The 17,153-nt window shown below is 42.1% G+C and overlaps 1 protein-coding gene across 1 annotated transcript in view; it reads right to left on the bottom strand.

Annotated features, from left to right (window-relative positions):
• Positions 1–1,153: 1,153 nt before the first annotated feature.
• Positions 1,154–17,153, bottom strand: part of rnls (renalase, FAD-dependent amine oxidase) — a 29,408-nt gene continuing 13,408 nt past the window's right edge. The window contains exons 5-7 of the mRNA XM_058406613.1: positions 9,689–9,862; positions 5,915–6,090; positions 1,154–1,640 (exon numbers count right to left, since the gene is read on the bottom strand). Coding sequence (XP_058262596.1) covers positions 1,488–1,640; positions 5,915–6,090; positions 9,689–9,862 — 503 coding nt within the window. The 3' untranslated portion in view covers positions 1,154–1,487. The remainder of the gene's footprint in view (positions 1,641–5,914; positions 6,091–9,688; positions 9,863–17,153) is intronic.

A 17,153-nucleotide genomic window follows, 5' to 3' on the forward strand; every position in this document is an offset into this window, starting at 1 on the left:
CTTGTCATGGAAGTATACTTGCTACTTACCAGTCCTGTTTTCTGTGTTGGCTAGAATGCTAATTAAAGCTAGTCAGTTTCCTATCCACTGATCTAATTGGCTGAGCGGTGTTCCAAGAGCGCTTATATGTACTATAACTGCAATGGGACTGGTTTATTTGGTATCTCTTGTTCGAGCGATCTTGCTTAATCAATCATATTAAACTGTCAACTTTATAGTAGACATCACTAAAATACAGTACATGATGTATGACATACCACTGGTGTTCAGCTTTAGTGTCATTTGCTCGGATGAGGCTTAAAAATGCTCCACTGGGGGTGCATACTTTTGATCCAACCAAGCAGGGGCATCAATCTAATTCTATAAATCAGTGCAGCATTTTTAATTTGTTTAAATCTAGAATGAATGTATGAAACTAAAAAAGCATGTGCCCTCACCAGCACTTTCTCTATGATGATGCTACATCATGGGATCTTGACACGGGTGTGTGTGTGTGTGTGTGTGTGTCTGTATGTGTGCATGTGTTGGGGGGTGGGTGGGTGGGGTGTGGTTGCTGAACTTTCAAGAAGGAGCTGTGCAGAGTGGTTTGGATGGCTTTAGAAGTCTGGTTAATGCTACCAACAACAATTACAGTGACTTGAACAGCTGTACTGCACTGTATTCATTCACATAATGCATACTGAAGCATTCAAAAATAATACATATCCACTTAAGTAATACACACTGATCCAACTTCCCCAAAGCGGTGATGCAGAACAACTAGCAGAAGAGTAGAATGTGAGAGTAATATAATACTGTGTCTGACATATTAGAATGGAGTGCAGGGGGGATGGGAAAGAGAGCAAGAAAGAGACAGACAGAGAGCATGGGGTAGGCAGACCCAGCTGTGCACTGGATCTGAGGCCCACCGAGCCATAATTATGGCTGGATTAAGAGAGGCTCTTTCACCATCCTGCCTGCCAAATATTTTGTCCCAGATTAAGACCCAGCTGCAGCACCTCTAAACAGTGCATGCTGGTCAATAGCTGCTCAGTAACCTGGCAGATCCAAAAAAAAAAAAAAAACACATTCACACTCACCATGAGTCTGTTGAGATTTTTTAACAATGGAAAAAAAAAGACAACACAGAAACACTCAGATGAAGTGTAAATGATGTTTTTATTGCTTTCTTACATCTCAGACCCACAAAGGGCAACAGGAAGACAAAAACATTTACAGTTTACATGTTAGCAAACGTGTGAATGTCTGTTTGGGTTTAACACTGCTTTGATATAGAATCAATATAAGGAGTATTTTTGCAACCTGTACTTCACAGTTCTTCAAATTCTCTGAATTTCAAGCAGTAACGTAATTGGTTTTTCTGCCGAACAGTATCACTGTTCTTCATACAGTACATGCGTAGGAGGTGCTGTGTCTGAATCATTCCTGGTAAACCCATTCCAGTTCCTCTGCCCCCAAAAATACAGCGTTCCCTCCCAACGCCTGCTTTAGAGAGAGGACTTCAGAACCTCGAAGAGCTTCAGGGCTGACTCGATGCAGCCGTCGAAATTGGAGCGTGTGAAGCCGTCGCCCCCGCACACCAGCAGAGGCTTGGCGAGCAGTGTCATCTGCCCCGGGCAGTCAGCCACTGATCTTGTCACCTAACGATACAATTGAGCATACGCTGCATTAGTGCTGCACTAACGATCCAGCTTCCAATAGCTGATGCAACCTCCATGTTGTGCTGCTATTGAGTGGGATTGTACGCTACTGTCCCAGATACACTGCCTTGAAAAGCCAGTTTTATAGAGCTGACTCATTTTTGACAGTGTGTTTGTGTGTGTGTTTTAACCGTGATACAGTGGGGTGTACAATCACATAGAGTGTAAATATGACAATATAGGTATAAATGATAAAGAGACTGGAAAGGGAAGAAAGTATTGCAGACCTGTGATACTTCTGTTCAATTGTAAAGCACACAACACAATCAGCGAACAAGGACAAGATGCACAAGCTCACGTACTTGTATAAGTCAACCCATATGATTACACCATAGACTGGTTTTAATCATAGTTTCAGTACGTCTGGGTGTAGGGTGGGTCTGGCTCAGCACCACAGGGGCTGCTCACTATGTTTTACATTGGCTTAGGAGAGCACACATATTAACAGCCTGATTACAAACCTGGCCCGGCAGACTGAAGCAGACGGCGCGAGGCTTTGCCAACACCTGGCCGATAGGTTTGACTCATGCCTACACTGAGGAGACGTTTCAATTCAGTGCTGACGTGTAGGATTATCCCACGTTAAGAGTCACATACAATCATATGATGGTCATGTGATAAAATCCAAAAGCTTTAATAACCCAAGTCTAGTAACCTGTCTTATCTCGCCTGTTAATAAGTGGGCAAGATATATTAAAAATCCAGGAGGGGGAAAAAAAAAGAGAAAAATCTCTGACCTCCCAGGTCAAGACTCTACACCATAAGCACCATCCTCTTTATGCTTCTTAAGTCTTTAATGCTTCAGGAGGATAAGGTACATGAATCTATTATTCATTCACATTCACCAAACAGTTAATCCTTGTTAGAGTCAAAGTTGATTTGGAACCTATCCCAGGAAGGTGGGGAATGCCCAGTGAGTGTGTTACCACAGACACACACACTCACACAGTCATATACTATTGCACACACACACACACACACACACACACACACACACACACCCACCCAGTCATACAGTCATATACCACTGCACACACACACACACACACACAGAATCGTACAACACTATAAATGCACGCAGACACACACAGTCATATACCACTGTGCGCACATACACAAACACACACACACAGTCATACACCAGTGCGCGCACACACACACACACACACACACACACACAGTCATATACCACTACACACACACACACAGAGTTATAGACCACTACACACACACACACACACACACACACTTAGGGGCAATTTAGTGTAACCAATCCGCCTACTGGCATTTTCCTGGGTAGTGGGAGGAAACTGGAGAACATGGAAGAAACCCACACAAACACAGGGAGAGCATGCACAGAAACTTCACACAGACTGAGCTGTAAGACGCCAACGCTAGCCTCTGTACCATCACGTCAATCTGTTATTAAAACCAACTAAACCATGCAGATTATCTGGTAAGGGGGTGTTCAATCAAGTGTCAGATAAGGAGAACGAAAAAAATATGGAAAGACTGATTGAAATATTGGTATTGCCATGAGTGAAATCTGTCAATGGGAACTCATGCTCTATGGGGAAGGCTAAGCTTTCCTGTGGGCCCAGTGCTGTGTGCCAGATGTGATATAACATTGCCGAAAAACTCCCATAGGAAGCTAGGAAACGCTCCCAATTTCTCCCTATAAAACACAATACACCCACTCGCCGATGAGTCTTTGCAGTGAATGACCTGCCTCCCTCTCCGTTGTACCTTGTTGTATATTTGAAGCATGTACTTCAAATAGTTGCTGTCATGTTATGGGTGCTTTGGGGGAAAAAGCAGTTCTCCTAAATCCTAATTTAAGAAAAACCTCAAAGCAAACCTTCAATCCCTACTGGCTCAAATAGGAAGCTCCTTCTATACAACGTTTAAATCGTTAAGCAAAAGTGGTGAAGTAAGAAATAAGATTGTTAATGAGAACTGGGAGTAAGCACATTCCTCCTGAGTGTACAGCCTCATTGCTGAGGCTTCTGTTGGCCCCAGAACTCCTGATAAACATCGAGGTGCAGTGCACTAAAGCCAAGGAAATAGTATCCATTTCCTGGGGCTTTTAATAGGCATCTACAGACGACATGCTATTATCACTGCTTCCAAAAAAGAGGGTTTTTTTTTTCTTTTTCTGCCCCCCCCCCCCCCCCCCCCTCTTGTAGCTTTAAACGGTAATCTGTATGTAAATCAAATGATGAATTTTCCGGCTGAAACCTGGCCAAGAACAAATTGTTTGGTTTACTCAAGGAGTAAGTTGATATTAGCAGGGCTGACCTCCTCCACCTCCTCAAATGTATTTCGCTACCCTCGTCGCCAGAATGCAGCAGAAAGAGACTGATATTCAGAAATAGCAGGCTTTTCAACTTTACTTTCAACTACCAAGATAGATTTACTATTAAAACATGTATGCACTATATGTAAATAGAAACTGAACACTTCAGACATGCTGGAAATTCGTCAGGAAATTGGCTATAATCTATTCAAAATGATCCGTGCGGCTTTTATAATCCTCAAAATATGAGGATTCCTCTGAACACGAGCGGTGTGTACACATGAATTACTCCCTGTCACATAGAGATTGTGTATACATGTGACAGCATGGAGCAAGTCGCTGTGCTTGTGACATTTCCTAAACAAGTCACACTTTTGAATTGCCGTTATGTAATTTTTCTCCATTCACTTCCCTGTAAACGTCTCTCTGACAGCAGGCAACAGCTGAAAGAAATTCTGACATTCTGTTCCCTGCAGGAAGGACTGCAGAAGGGACTGAATTACCATTTTCTGAAAAGCAATTAAGAGATTTTTTTTCTAGCCATTAAAACCTCTAGGCAGTAGACAACCCCTCTGACACATTCATACAGTGTGTGTGTGTGTGTCCAAGAGAGTGTGTGCAGCCCAGACAGGCCTTGGCCCATTCTTTGGCCTGCAGTGAGATGTGGGCTCCCACACAGATGTTCCATGTCCTCTGACCTTAAGCAGAGGCCCAGTGCTATGTGTGTCGCAGAGGAGCCCGGCATGGGGGTGGAGAGAGAGAGAGAGAGAGAGAAACAGAGAGAGCGTGCAGAAGTGTGTGAGAAAGGGCGCACACTGAACTACTGTAAGTGTATGTGCGTGTGAGCCAACTGTGTGGGGGTGAGCATGTATTTGTGAATGTGTGTCAGTAAGAACACAACTTCGCTGTATGTCTCAGAGAAAACATCTCTGTGCATCATTAAAGTATAATATAATGCATTTATTACTCTAGCCCTCACCACTCTGGCCTATAGCCCTCCATTATGCTTCAGTCTATTAAATATGAATGCTATTCGCTGTATAGCACTGCAGCTTTTCATTAGCAGCATTTGAGCATGTTTGCAGGGGGAATTACAAGCTACAGCCTCCATCTTTCTTTCTTTCTTCTTGTTGGATGTGAGTATAAAGCTCCTAGAGGACTTCTGCAAAAAACAAACAAACAAAAACAACAAAAAAAAACCCTTCCTCTTTTTATGAACACATAAAAACACTGAACTAAAACATAAACAAAAAAGCTGCATGATGGACAACTATACACCCTGTACACGGCTATATAACCTGAAATGATGCATTAAGTAAAAGATGACCACATCTTGCTGATATTATTTCTTCAGTTAGTAATATTCATATCGAACTTTATTTAAATACAATTTTAGGTAATTTTTTACCATTTTTTTCCCGGATATAAAATTAATTTCTATTGAGATCTTGGTATGTTTGGTCAAGTGCGAAAGTAGTATTTGAGGCTGGCTATAATCCAGTGAACTGATCTCTGGTCCACTTAAAAATGGCGCTCTGGGGTTGGGTTCAAGTGCAGTCACCATGTGTGAAAGTCATCTGTTCTCATGGCCAGGCATCTGATTGGTTAAATTTGCCTTCTTATATTCCTCTACAACTGAAAACGATTAGAGTGAATTACACAAACATTATTTCTAAGATTTTTATAAATAGGAATAAAGGATTGGATCTATTAGTGCAAAGAAAAGTAACATTTCACATTGTACAAAAGTTGAAACAAAGTTGACACCATCAACCAAACGAGCCCAAAATCCACCCAGCATTTGAGTCAAGAGGGGAAAGAAATGGCTGTGATAAATGACCATTTTGTTAAAGGTGCACATGAAATAAAGCTGGGACATAAACAAATGAAGGAACACTTATAGACTCAGGTTTCTCACCTGAGAGTATCTCCATTTCTGGCACTTGATGGTCTCAGGTTCGGGGAGGCCTGGCAACACCATCTGCAGCTCTTGTAGGATTATGGCCTGAACCTCCTCTGTTGCCTGCTCCAAGTGCTTCATGCCAAAGGGCACGCTGGTGTGCACCACCACAGAGGGGCCAAACTCATCTGACTCTGAATACACATAGACACAGCATACAAGACACAGGCTTTTTTTAATCACGTGTATATTAGTGTAAATGAAGAAGTCAGTAAGTTTCTCAAGAAAACTCAGGCTTCACAAATAAGAGCATGTGATTGGGGTAAAAGGAGAAAAGCTCATACATTAAGCTTCGTGTGGTGAAGCTACACATGCCAGACTGAGCTTAAGGCAAATAAGCCTGATTGCTTAGCAAAGAGTAAAAGTAAGAGTAAAAAAAAAACCCACAAAATTATTTTTTCTGAGTAACAAAAACTTTACCCAAATTTTTAACAGATAGACAGAGGAACCAATTCAATGGATGACCCAGTGTATGCAACAAGGGGCACCCTTTTTGACAAACAGTATGGTCAACATTTGTTAGACAAATACTGTAGTGAGCAGAGCAGGTTGGTGCAAGCGTGGTGTTTAACAGCTGTTCATGACAGCATCCAGGCCATGGTACACAGTGATATAATCCATGGGCATTTGGAAAAACCACATGAGCTAATGCCTTACAGACACAGTCCCTCAGCACAGCTATGACCTGTGCCTTTTGGCCAGTCCTGATTTATTAGTCCATTGCGCCATGTAGTCATTTCTCTAATGACACAGTTTTAAAATGCACATATAACCTGATTTAGGGGAAATAAAGCTTTATTGTGCTCAATAAATATGCCGGATGTTTGAGCAGCTGGAGATGCTATGGCCTAGTCAGCGCTCTGATGCGGGACGGGTGATGCTATTACCCACCCTTGATGACTACCTGGGGAACAACGGATGCTGCTAAATACAAACAAAGTGGCTGAGCGAATCTAAACACTGAAGCTGCTGGCAGTCACAGATGTTCGATTCACTGACTTTATAGTGACTCATGACAAAGAGTTTTTACATTTTATATCACCAGTTCAGTAAGACCTATTCTATAAAAATGAGATCTGCTCACTAAATGTCTGCGGACGGACGATTGTGCAGGAAACTTCAAAACGAGCCGCAGTACGCCCACGTAGTTAGAGGCATGGTGGCAAAAGAGGAAGTGACTTTCTTCTGTTGTACAATGTCAGTTATTCTAATCTGGCGACGAACTTTATCACAGCAGTATTGGAGCTAAATCTATAATGTCATTTCCACATTGAAGCTTCGACATGCTGGCTAAACTTGCTGCTTCAGCGAAATGGTGACTTCGAGTGAACAGGATTTAGCACAAAGGCGTTACGAGTCAAGACTGGGGACAAAAGAACTGAATCACTGACCATTTCAATAGGCTTATCACCAGGTTCAGTGTGCACACTTATCAGTATGACGGCAATTACCTCTACCTTTCTGAATAAGAGAATTAATGTCAACACATTGCAGTTGCAACATGGAGGGGGAGTCGCTTGCTTAGGAACTTAGTGTCAAACAACCCAGGCACGTGGCACAAAGCCAAGTAAAGAGGAGTGGAAAGGAGGGAGAGAGAGAATGAAAGACAGAGGGGCAGAGGGAAAAGTTAGGGAGTGTGCGTGTGTGTGTGTGTGTGTGTGTGTAAGAGAGAGGGGGGGGGGAGAGAGAGAGAGAGGTCATGGTGCGTGGGCAGAGGGCTGGCACTATGCCTGCTGGTTGAGTCACTTATTTGTTGGAGTGGGCAGCACAGGTCACAAAGTTCACAGGGTGAGGAGAAGGCAGGCATTGCATGGCAGAAAATATCTTGCCCTGTAGAATGATAAATTGTTTCGTATGTTTTTAATGCCCAAGAAAAATGGACTAAGAGCATTTCTAAAGCTTTTCCCCTAATAAAGAATACGAGGAACATTCAAACTCAAACTGAAGTGACTTCACAGCGTCCTACTCTCATGTCTCTGATTTGCTTATCGAGTCTAGATTCGTTCTGAGTGATTCATTTATGGCCAAAACTAAACATAATGATTGAACAATGAGTAATTTAGCCAGCAAACCAGCTTAGCATGCGGAAAGCTATAAAGCTTATTTCTGAGATTACAATTTACCGTAACTCTACTAGCGTAACTATAACTATACTCAGTAAATATTGAAAGATTTACTGAGAAAATTCTTAATGGGGAAAATGTGATTGTAGTGTATCCCTTAGCAAATTTTCACCCAAATACCAATCTATCAGCCATCTATACCTGCCCCTTAGTCTTATAGACAGAAAATCTTGTTTCCAGAAAAAAAAAATTATTTTTGCAAGTCCTTGTGATCGTCTAATCTATTGGGTCTTGCTCACTGCAGTAGTTTGCAGTTTATTATCAGCAAACATGGTCTGTTGGGTTTGTTTAGATTGGGCGGGGGGGTCAAGGGGGGGTGTGGTGTATCTGGAATGCTATTGGTTGCTTGCAGGTCTGTAAAGCAATTCAACACAATGTCACTCCGACTTCCTGTTTCAAAAGGAAAGTCAAGATACGGAATCAAATGACAGTTAAGAAGCCATTTCATGCGGATTTTTCCAATTCACTGATGTGTTTCTGGTTGTGAATGGGTGTGATTGTGACTGAAAAACATGAACGAGCATGAGAATAACTTGTATAGCATCAGTATCGGGTGTCACTAATACTCTGATATCGGATATTGTGTTTGGAACACAAATAGATTTGGGACAATTGTGAAGTGGATATTTTATGAGTAATATATCACTACTAGATTTAGAAACAGCTAAATCTTAAAGGCTTTAATTACACATGCTGTACTTTAGTCTTTATGTGGCAGCAATTTGAGACATTTAAAAAAAAGAGAGAGAGAGAGAGAGAGTCTACTCTATGAACTCCTACTCCTAAGCTAAATACATTACAGCGATGAAAGTGGAGATTAAAGCATAGCAGTAGAGAAGGCAGAGGAGGATAGCAGGGAGCAGTCCAGCCTCAAAGAACACTGCACAGCCCAATGCAAAATTCAACATGCCCAGTAATTATGATGGTGCCTTCAGAAGCGTGGAGTGAATAAGAGATGGCAGGTGTAGCAGCTCTTGTGATGAGGCTATCTCTGTTTGGTAAGCCTATGCACCTCTACACTAATTAAACCCAATTTTTCTTTGTGTAACATAAACACGCAATTTCAAACAGTATGAACGTATGACTTACTGATTAGCAGAAGTATGAGTTTATATTTATATCCTGAAACAACAATGATGAGCTTAGTGAAGCTTAGTGAAGTGATCTTGTGCGCATGCAGGAAGCGGGTCACACAGCCAGCCAGCAGCTAAGCCAATCATAAATAGAGGAAATCTCCCCTTCACTCCATCCTCACGCTGTCTCCATTTTATCTCTGGCATGTTCTGCTCCTGTAGTTCTTTGTACATAAAAATGCCTGACAGAAGCGGGCTTGACAGGAAGAAGGATGAACCCCCAATTAGACAAAGATGGTCATGTGACACATGCATCAAACATCTCCCATTTATGGAGTGGGAAAATATGAAGAACATCAAGAGGATGAGGATTGCAGGAAAAGGAGAGAGACACCCAAGAGAAAAGGACATCGAGGACAAGGAATACAAGGAAGCAGTGCGAGAAATGATCTAAAATGTTCAGAAACAGTAAGGGAGTTAAAACATGTTAGAGTGTGTCACAGAGAGCGGGGAGAAAGAAAAACTGAGGCACTGACCTAAATTGCGCTTTTTATCATCTGTAGCGATGTAGCGAATGCAGGGATTATTGGAGACATACTTGGCCACCCAGGGGACGCCGATCTGCACGCCGGCTTTGTAGAAAAGCCCCAAGGCGAAGCGAGAGGAATAGCTGACATCCTCTAGTTTCTGCCTCTCACTCTCACTCAGCACTATGTAGTCACACAGACAGACAGAGCGACAGACAGACAGAAAGACAGCCCAAGATCAAGACATCTGCCAGCCTTTTCCATCACATCACTTCTCCACTTATCCTGTCAGACAGCTGTGTGTGTGAGGAGCCTCCAGGCCTTCACTAACCAAATAAGAGGAACTGTGTGAGTTCTCTGTAAGTTGAGTCTGAAATGTGTTGCAAAAACCTTTACACAGAAATCAATATTACAGCGCCACAGGGGGGCTAATTAAATTTTAAGGACTATATAGCTGTAGACTGCAGGTGCACTCGGCCACTTGAGGCTCTGACTGATGAGCTGTAGTACAAGGAGGGTTTTATTCGGTGTGCTGCATGGGAATCTGGAAACACTGAGGTTTATCATTTGGATGTTTATACTTTTCGCTTCTTCTTCGTCTTCTTCGTCTTTTTTTTTCCTTTCAGAAAGCCCGTCCTTGTTTCCGGTCAGGAACATCTGTTGTTTATTGGTCCGAGCAACTCATGCTTGGCCTGGCTTTAGTCGTCTACCCACGTTTTCTGAGTATACCAAAGGTTAGAGTTCACTCCTGGAGGAGAGGATACTCAAACGCCAATGCTCCCCTCCTACCACTGGCAATGCAGAAATTTGCAGAAAGTTAACAAAGAGCCTCAGGAAAGATTATTAACCAAAGCACATCCTCCTCCCATGCCGACTTGCAGATGTTTCACGAGCATGCTAAAAATAGTGAAATACAGTCCAAACATATCATGAGGCTTACAAACATGTGTGAATGTTCAAAAGGAAAAAAAAAAAGTGTTGCTTCTACAATGAATCAATGACCATATGAAACTTTTTTTTTTTATGCTGTGGTTGGGGGTTTTGAAGAACAACAAAAAAAGAAAAATGCCATGCAAGCTTCTCTCATATCTCCACTACAGGGATCCAGATGACATATGAGAACATATACCCTCAATGTTCAGTTAGTTATGGCGCAAAGAGTCTGACCACAGAAGAAGATGACAGCCAAAATCGACAGGACACATACTTGTCCCTGGACCTTCTGAGATTTTTTGTGCCATTGCATCACATCTGTGGTGAATTAAGAGCATGTAAATGTGCCCCTTGGTACAGAGAAATCTGGTGCTGCATCTGAGCGTGGGGAGTTTGGAAACAATGCAAACCCTGAGGGCAGAATTCATAAGAAGCCTTTTTTCTTTTCTTGTGGTGACGGAATCTGGTTATGGAACATGTCAATTTTTGCACAAATGGCACAAAAGATCCCAAAACACAGGATCCAGTGAAATGAATATATCTATGTGTGTCTTGCATTGATAAGTGGTTAAGTGCCAAGGCTATACATTCAGCTGTTTTAAATAAATGTATTCACCATAATGCATCCACCTCTGAAAGAATGGCTCCATAAGTGAGTATTTGTATTTGTGAATTGTCTGCCTTCATGGAGTCAGCCTGTAGAACTGTGGCAGGGGCTTTTCATACGGCTTACCTGACTTGTTTCTTGTTTTTATCCTCTAAAGGATCTGGTCATTTCTCACCATGGAGGCCACTCAAGTGTTTGTTCAGTCCCTTGTCACTTCTGGATTACTGCAACTCACTCCTCGCAGGTTTTCCCTTGTGAACTATCCAGCTGAGTCACAACACAGTTGCATAAAGTTGTTTTCTTTCTATCTCCCCAGGTTCTCCCACACCACTCCAAAGCTGCATTTTCTTCCAAGGCATCTATGTAGCTGCTTACATCAGATTCGAAACACTGAGGCTTGCCTTAAAAGCCAAAAATGGACCGGCTTCTACCTACCTGAAGGCACTTATTAAACCACTTTACCACATTCCCTTCAAGCCTAAAGCATGTCTAGATTTGACTCAACATCCCTCAAAATACAAAGAAGACATTCATCTTGACTCTTCTGTGTCCAGGCACCCAGGTGACGGAACGAACTTTCTCTGGTTGCCCGAACTCTGGTTGATGTCTTTCTCTGGTTGACTCACTGCCTGTCATCAAATGAGGACTGAAGACCTACCTCTTCACCGAGTGCTTAAATTAGCACTGATTAAAAAAAAAAAAAAAAAAAAAAAAAAAAACCACCTTGACTTGTGTGTTACTGTTGCTGTCTAACAGGGTTTTACCTTGATGCTATTCTTAGACCCTGAGCTGTTTGTACTAGTGTGAGGAGGAGTCTTTGCTGGAGAATACAAAGCACTTCTGTAAGTCACTCTGGATAAGGGCATCTGCTAAATGCTGTAAGCCTATTCTTGTTCTTCAAGATTATTGGAACGATTGATGATTGGAATTATTGGATAATTGGATTATTGGATGATTGGATTATTGGAACGAGTGATTCAAGAGAAAATATTGATTTGATTTTGACTTTAAATAATTATTGCTTTTTGAAATTTTGTTGCAACACAAGAAATGGCATATGTGCCATTTTACAAGTTTATACCGTCTAAACAGGACCATCCACTTACTCATCATGTGTCAGTCAGAAAAGGTGGCATGTTTGAATGGTGTCTAAGAGCAGGCTCAACCTGTGCTTCTTCTGGACTGCACTTCAATCACATGCCACATTCACAGAATTTAATACAATACAGACACAAACGAAAACCCAAAAACGAAGGTGTCAATTCTTTTCAGTCAGATCAAGGCTTATATATTTTACATTTACATTTTCAGCATATCCAGATGCCCTTATCCAGAGCAGAGTGCTTTGTAGTTTCCAAAAGCTGGCCTAGTTCAATAGGCCAGGCCCTAAGAATACCATCAAGCTTCTCTGCCGCCTTCATCAGTACTTAATTTCAGATGTTTATTACACAACCAGATGTGTCTGGTGTCATGTCACTATTGAAGAAAAGCCACAAGTTGATTTTGAACTCAGATCTCTGAAGGGTATTCGCGCTTCTCTTGCAATGGTTGAGATTAGGATTTCAGTAAAGGAGTTAGTTCAGGAGGAGTGTTAAAAGGCTCATGAAAAGTTTGATATTATCCAGTGCTTTACAGTTGCGAGCTGAACCGCAGCTACAGAGTTCTTACTTCCCTCAGGGCGGTGGAAGAAATGGCGTTCCAGCAGTTTGTTGTAGGTGGACCTGATGGAATGGTTTGCATTTTTCCAGATGGATGTTCAATTGCCTTCATCTGGAAGAATATTTAGCTCTGCTGCCCTTTTCCTTACACAGCTGTCCAACAGGTGGGGAACACAGTTTAGCACTGAGAGGAACACTACTCTCTCCCTGTTTGGTGTTTTTTTCTATACAATCCTCATGGCTCAGAACAGTGCAGAATCACTCAGAAATAGCTGTGTAATAGCCATGTAGCTCTACATGTTTTGTAGTCCATGGGAAAATGCAATCAGTATTGTGTGGTAAATCACTCATTTCCTCTACAGTGTAAGAAAATATTTCAGCTGGGTGTCCACACAGTCAAGTGATTAGGACACTAAAGGTTTGTTGAGAAATAAACCTGTAATTCTGTGTGGATGAAGTCCCAAAAAAACCGTGAAGACATACAGAGCACAGGGAATTCTTCCAAATTTACCCAATGAGAAAGTGTAAAGAAAACTCAAATTCATATGGGGCCTCTGAAAGCTCTGAAAGGGAGAAAATGAGCACAGCCTAAGCCTCAAGAGTATTCACATCCTGAGGTGCAGAAACTCCCTTACACACCTTATGTCTTTTTCCTCTTCACACACTTGTCACGCCAGACCTCTCAGGAGCGTAGGAGCCTGCTCTGTGTCTGCCTATACTTTATAAATTCGCCTTGTACAAATGCCTTTAACACTCCTTTACATGTCTTGGAGATATTCTCCATCACTGGCTGAGTGTTTACACTTCCTCTCTCACTCAGTCGCGCTCACACACGAGCTAACACGTGCTGCTTATGTGTTCACCATCGCCTGACTGGCAGCGCTTCAGTTCCCCAACCTGAAAAAGTAAACCATCGCTGGCCCCTGCAGCAAGAACATTAGTCCTTCACATGTCCGAGTAGGAGAGTGTCTACATTAGAGGATATGTGTGTGTGAGATGACAAGGTTAAAGTTTTCCAGTCTGCAGCTTGGTGGCTGGTTCTCGTTGCCCCTGGATCTTTGATGTGGGGAATGAGTGCAGGACTTGCTTAGGCTCAGCGTGTTGACATAGTGTGGCCTGATCAATGCAGGCCATAGCATACACTCAGCCTTGCACTCCAGCATGGGGGGAAGCAGCTGCACTCTCTCTCTCTCTCTCTCTCTCTCTCTCTGTCTGTTTGTCCCTGAGCCTTTTATACCCCCACAGCCAGAGTACTGCATTGCAGGAAAGCACTTTTCCAAGTACAGTCAATGACAAAAGCTGTGAAGTGCGCTAGTTTGTAATGTCGCACTGCTATGACAAGTTCGAGGAAGATGTCACATATGGTAGCAAATGTATCAGAAGGAACCTCGACGACATGAGTCGCAATTCAAAAATGAAATCTAGAAGTTGAACAGAATACAGAAGTTGCACTGCTGGTCTCATGTTATAGCATGAGATATGAAATTTCCTCATAGAGCTTCCTCTCCAAACACGTGCATTTATGTGTGTGTGTGTGTGTGTGCTTGAGTGCTAATAAGAGGTCAGGAAAGTAAGGTAAAAACACAACTGAATTACACACACACACACACACACAGAAAGTAAATAATTTATACAGATAGAACAACCCAAATTTTAATATAATTATGCTGATAGGCCAATTTTCTAAATAGTTTTTTTTTCTGCTAATGTCTGGCTGCCTGTATTTTCTGAAGACTATGATTTGAAGAAATACAGCATATAAATGTGATTACATTATATTATGATAATTATCACCCTTTGCTTCTTTACAATGCAATGAATAAGCTAGTGATTGAACTTTTTTGTAAGGCCTCATATCGGTATGGTACAGAGACTAGAGCTGCATGTTTGCAAGCCAGGTTGGTAACACATTATGAACAGCGTGGTCTCCTCCCATCTGGCAGGGGCACAACTATAAAAATGTTATTGTGAAACATGCTCTATGGCTCACTGGAAATCAATGGGGTGCAGAAGAGAGCGAGAGGAGAGGGAGAGAGAGAGAGAAGGGAATAACAGCACAAGGGCGTTTTCTCACAAAGTTCATCTTCTGGCTAACTACTAGGAAACCGAATTTCCCTCGTTGCTTAAATGTCCTCTGAGAGAAAGCTTGGGATGGGGGCGTAGGCCACAGAGCAAGTACAAGCCACCTACTGTAAGCTAAGCTTGATGCGCATGTCTTTCCCCAACACAGCAGTAGGTATGCCCCTGAAACAGACGTAAGCAGAGGTCATGGTCAGAAATCAAGCTATGAGTTGAGTGTGTGATGAGAATGTGGCGATCTACAGTATGGATACCTGCAGGCTTTTGGAGGTGTGTCTGTGGCGTTGTGTGGAGTGAGGTGTATATTCAAAAACGTCAAATTTAAATGAATAAAAAAACATGATCAATATAGTATAGCGGCAGTATCTAGTAACAACCCTCAGATCAGTGACTACAATCCCCATCTACTGGTTTGACTAAGCACAAAAAAATGAAAGGCACTGAAGTAGCGACAGTTTAAAAGCGCTATGCAAAACACAAAGGCAAATGTTTATTTTTGAATGTGGGTGCATGATTTATGTAGGGTCAGTATTGTTCAAGGAAATATTGTTTTAAGAGAGCACACCAACTCCCATGTATTTTTCATTGTTCCCAGGCCAAGACTGGCCTTTGTCGCTATCCTCAGGGATTCGGTCCACACGGCAGTGCAGCATACTGGAAATCTATTCACAGTGCTTGAGAGTACAGCACCGTTTCGCAATTTATGATCTCTCTTAGCCCTTTAAAGTTTGTTTTAATAGTTGCCTGAGAGGTTCTGGAAAGCATCCCAAAAATTAGAAAGAATATATAAATAAATAAATTGTGTCGGAAGTTGTTTTTCTAACTTTTAATGCACTCGGTGAACTGTGCCCAGCAATAAGTAAAGCATTTTTAGGGGCAGGGTGAAGTGTTGCAGTGTTTCATGATTAGGTCCAGCTTAAGTCAGGGCAATGGGGGAGGTGGGGAACTTTAAGGTGCGGGTGTGAGAGGGCTGTCATTAGCAAAGATTCCTTACGGACCCTTTTTCAACACCCATTTGATCAAATAAAATTTGACAGTGATGATATACATATACGTTTGGGACAGAAACCTGAATTACTTTTCCAACTGCACATTCAGTCAGGTCAAGTTACTGGCTGTGGGGCTGATGAGATCCGTTCAGAACCAAGCCAGGCTGCGATTTCAACAGCCAAACCACCTGGAAGAGAAAACACTTTATTTCATGTAGCCAATTAAACGGATGAAGACCAGCATCACAGATGCCTCCAAGCTAACCTTTGGCAAGCAGCTGCAAATCCGAAACGCTGATAAAACACTACTCTCATTTATTAGATACTGACACACATATATAGCGAAAGCTGGGCTTACTTTACTTGAAAGAGGATGAAAACTCAGAGCTCACATGAAAGAGGTTTAAACTCGGAGCTAAGATTTGGTTCTCAAAAACAAGGAAGCCTTTACAAAGTTGACTCTGGTTGGGACACGAACTTGACTTTTGAATGTCATCATAACGAAAACGAAAGAGGATGAGTAGCAAATTGTCCAATGTGCAACTGAACTGTCAAGAGCAATGGTGCTTTCCGTATAAACCAAAGCAGTTAATCAGCACACAGTTAGTCAGAGTTTAAACACTCACGCCATAAAAAGTCCCATGGACTAAATACGGCAGAACTTCCCCTTAGACTAGTAAATAAAACTTTGCTTTATTACTTAATTGTGCTTGCATAATCCTACACATTTACAAGAATATTTATTAATCTCTTCATTTCAGGGACTTTTTTTTTTTATCCATCCTTCCTCCATCCTGCGAACAGGATGCCTTTGTGTAGGCAGGTAAAAGGAGCTGGCATGATTCTGATGTCAGCTAAAATATCTGGGTGGGTAAACATGGCAACTCACAGGCAGGCTTATTTCAAAGAAAGCTCAAGTTTAATTCAGGACCAAACAGAGACATTTAGGGCAGTGACCTGAGGGCTTCACCGCTGACGTCAAGCCACATGCTTTATTTTAAGCAGCTGGTCAAAGGTAGCCTGTTAGACAGGCCCTCTTTAGAGAAATGTAACACTGACCTGAGAAATACATCCAAGACCCATATTACAGGACATCTGTCACCTTTTTAATGAATAAATCAAGAGCCCATTTCATCTAGTTGCACAGCGTGTTGACAAGTGCTGCAGTGGACATTCAGTGATTGTCTATAGGAAATCAATATGTCCCA

This window comes from Hemibagrus wyckioides, linkage group LG13, assembly GCF_019097595.1.
Source record: "Hemibagrus wyckioides isolate EC202008001 linkage group LG13, SWU_Hwy_1.0, whole genome shotgun sequence".
NCBI lineage: Eukaryota > Metazoa > Chordata > Actinopteri > Siluriformes > Bagridae > Hemibagrus > Hemibagrus wyckioides.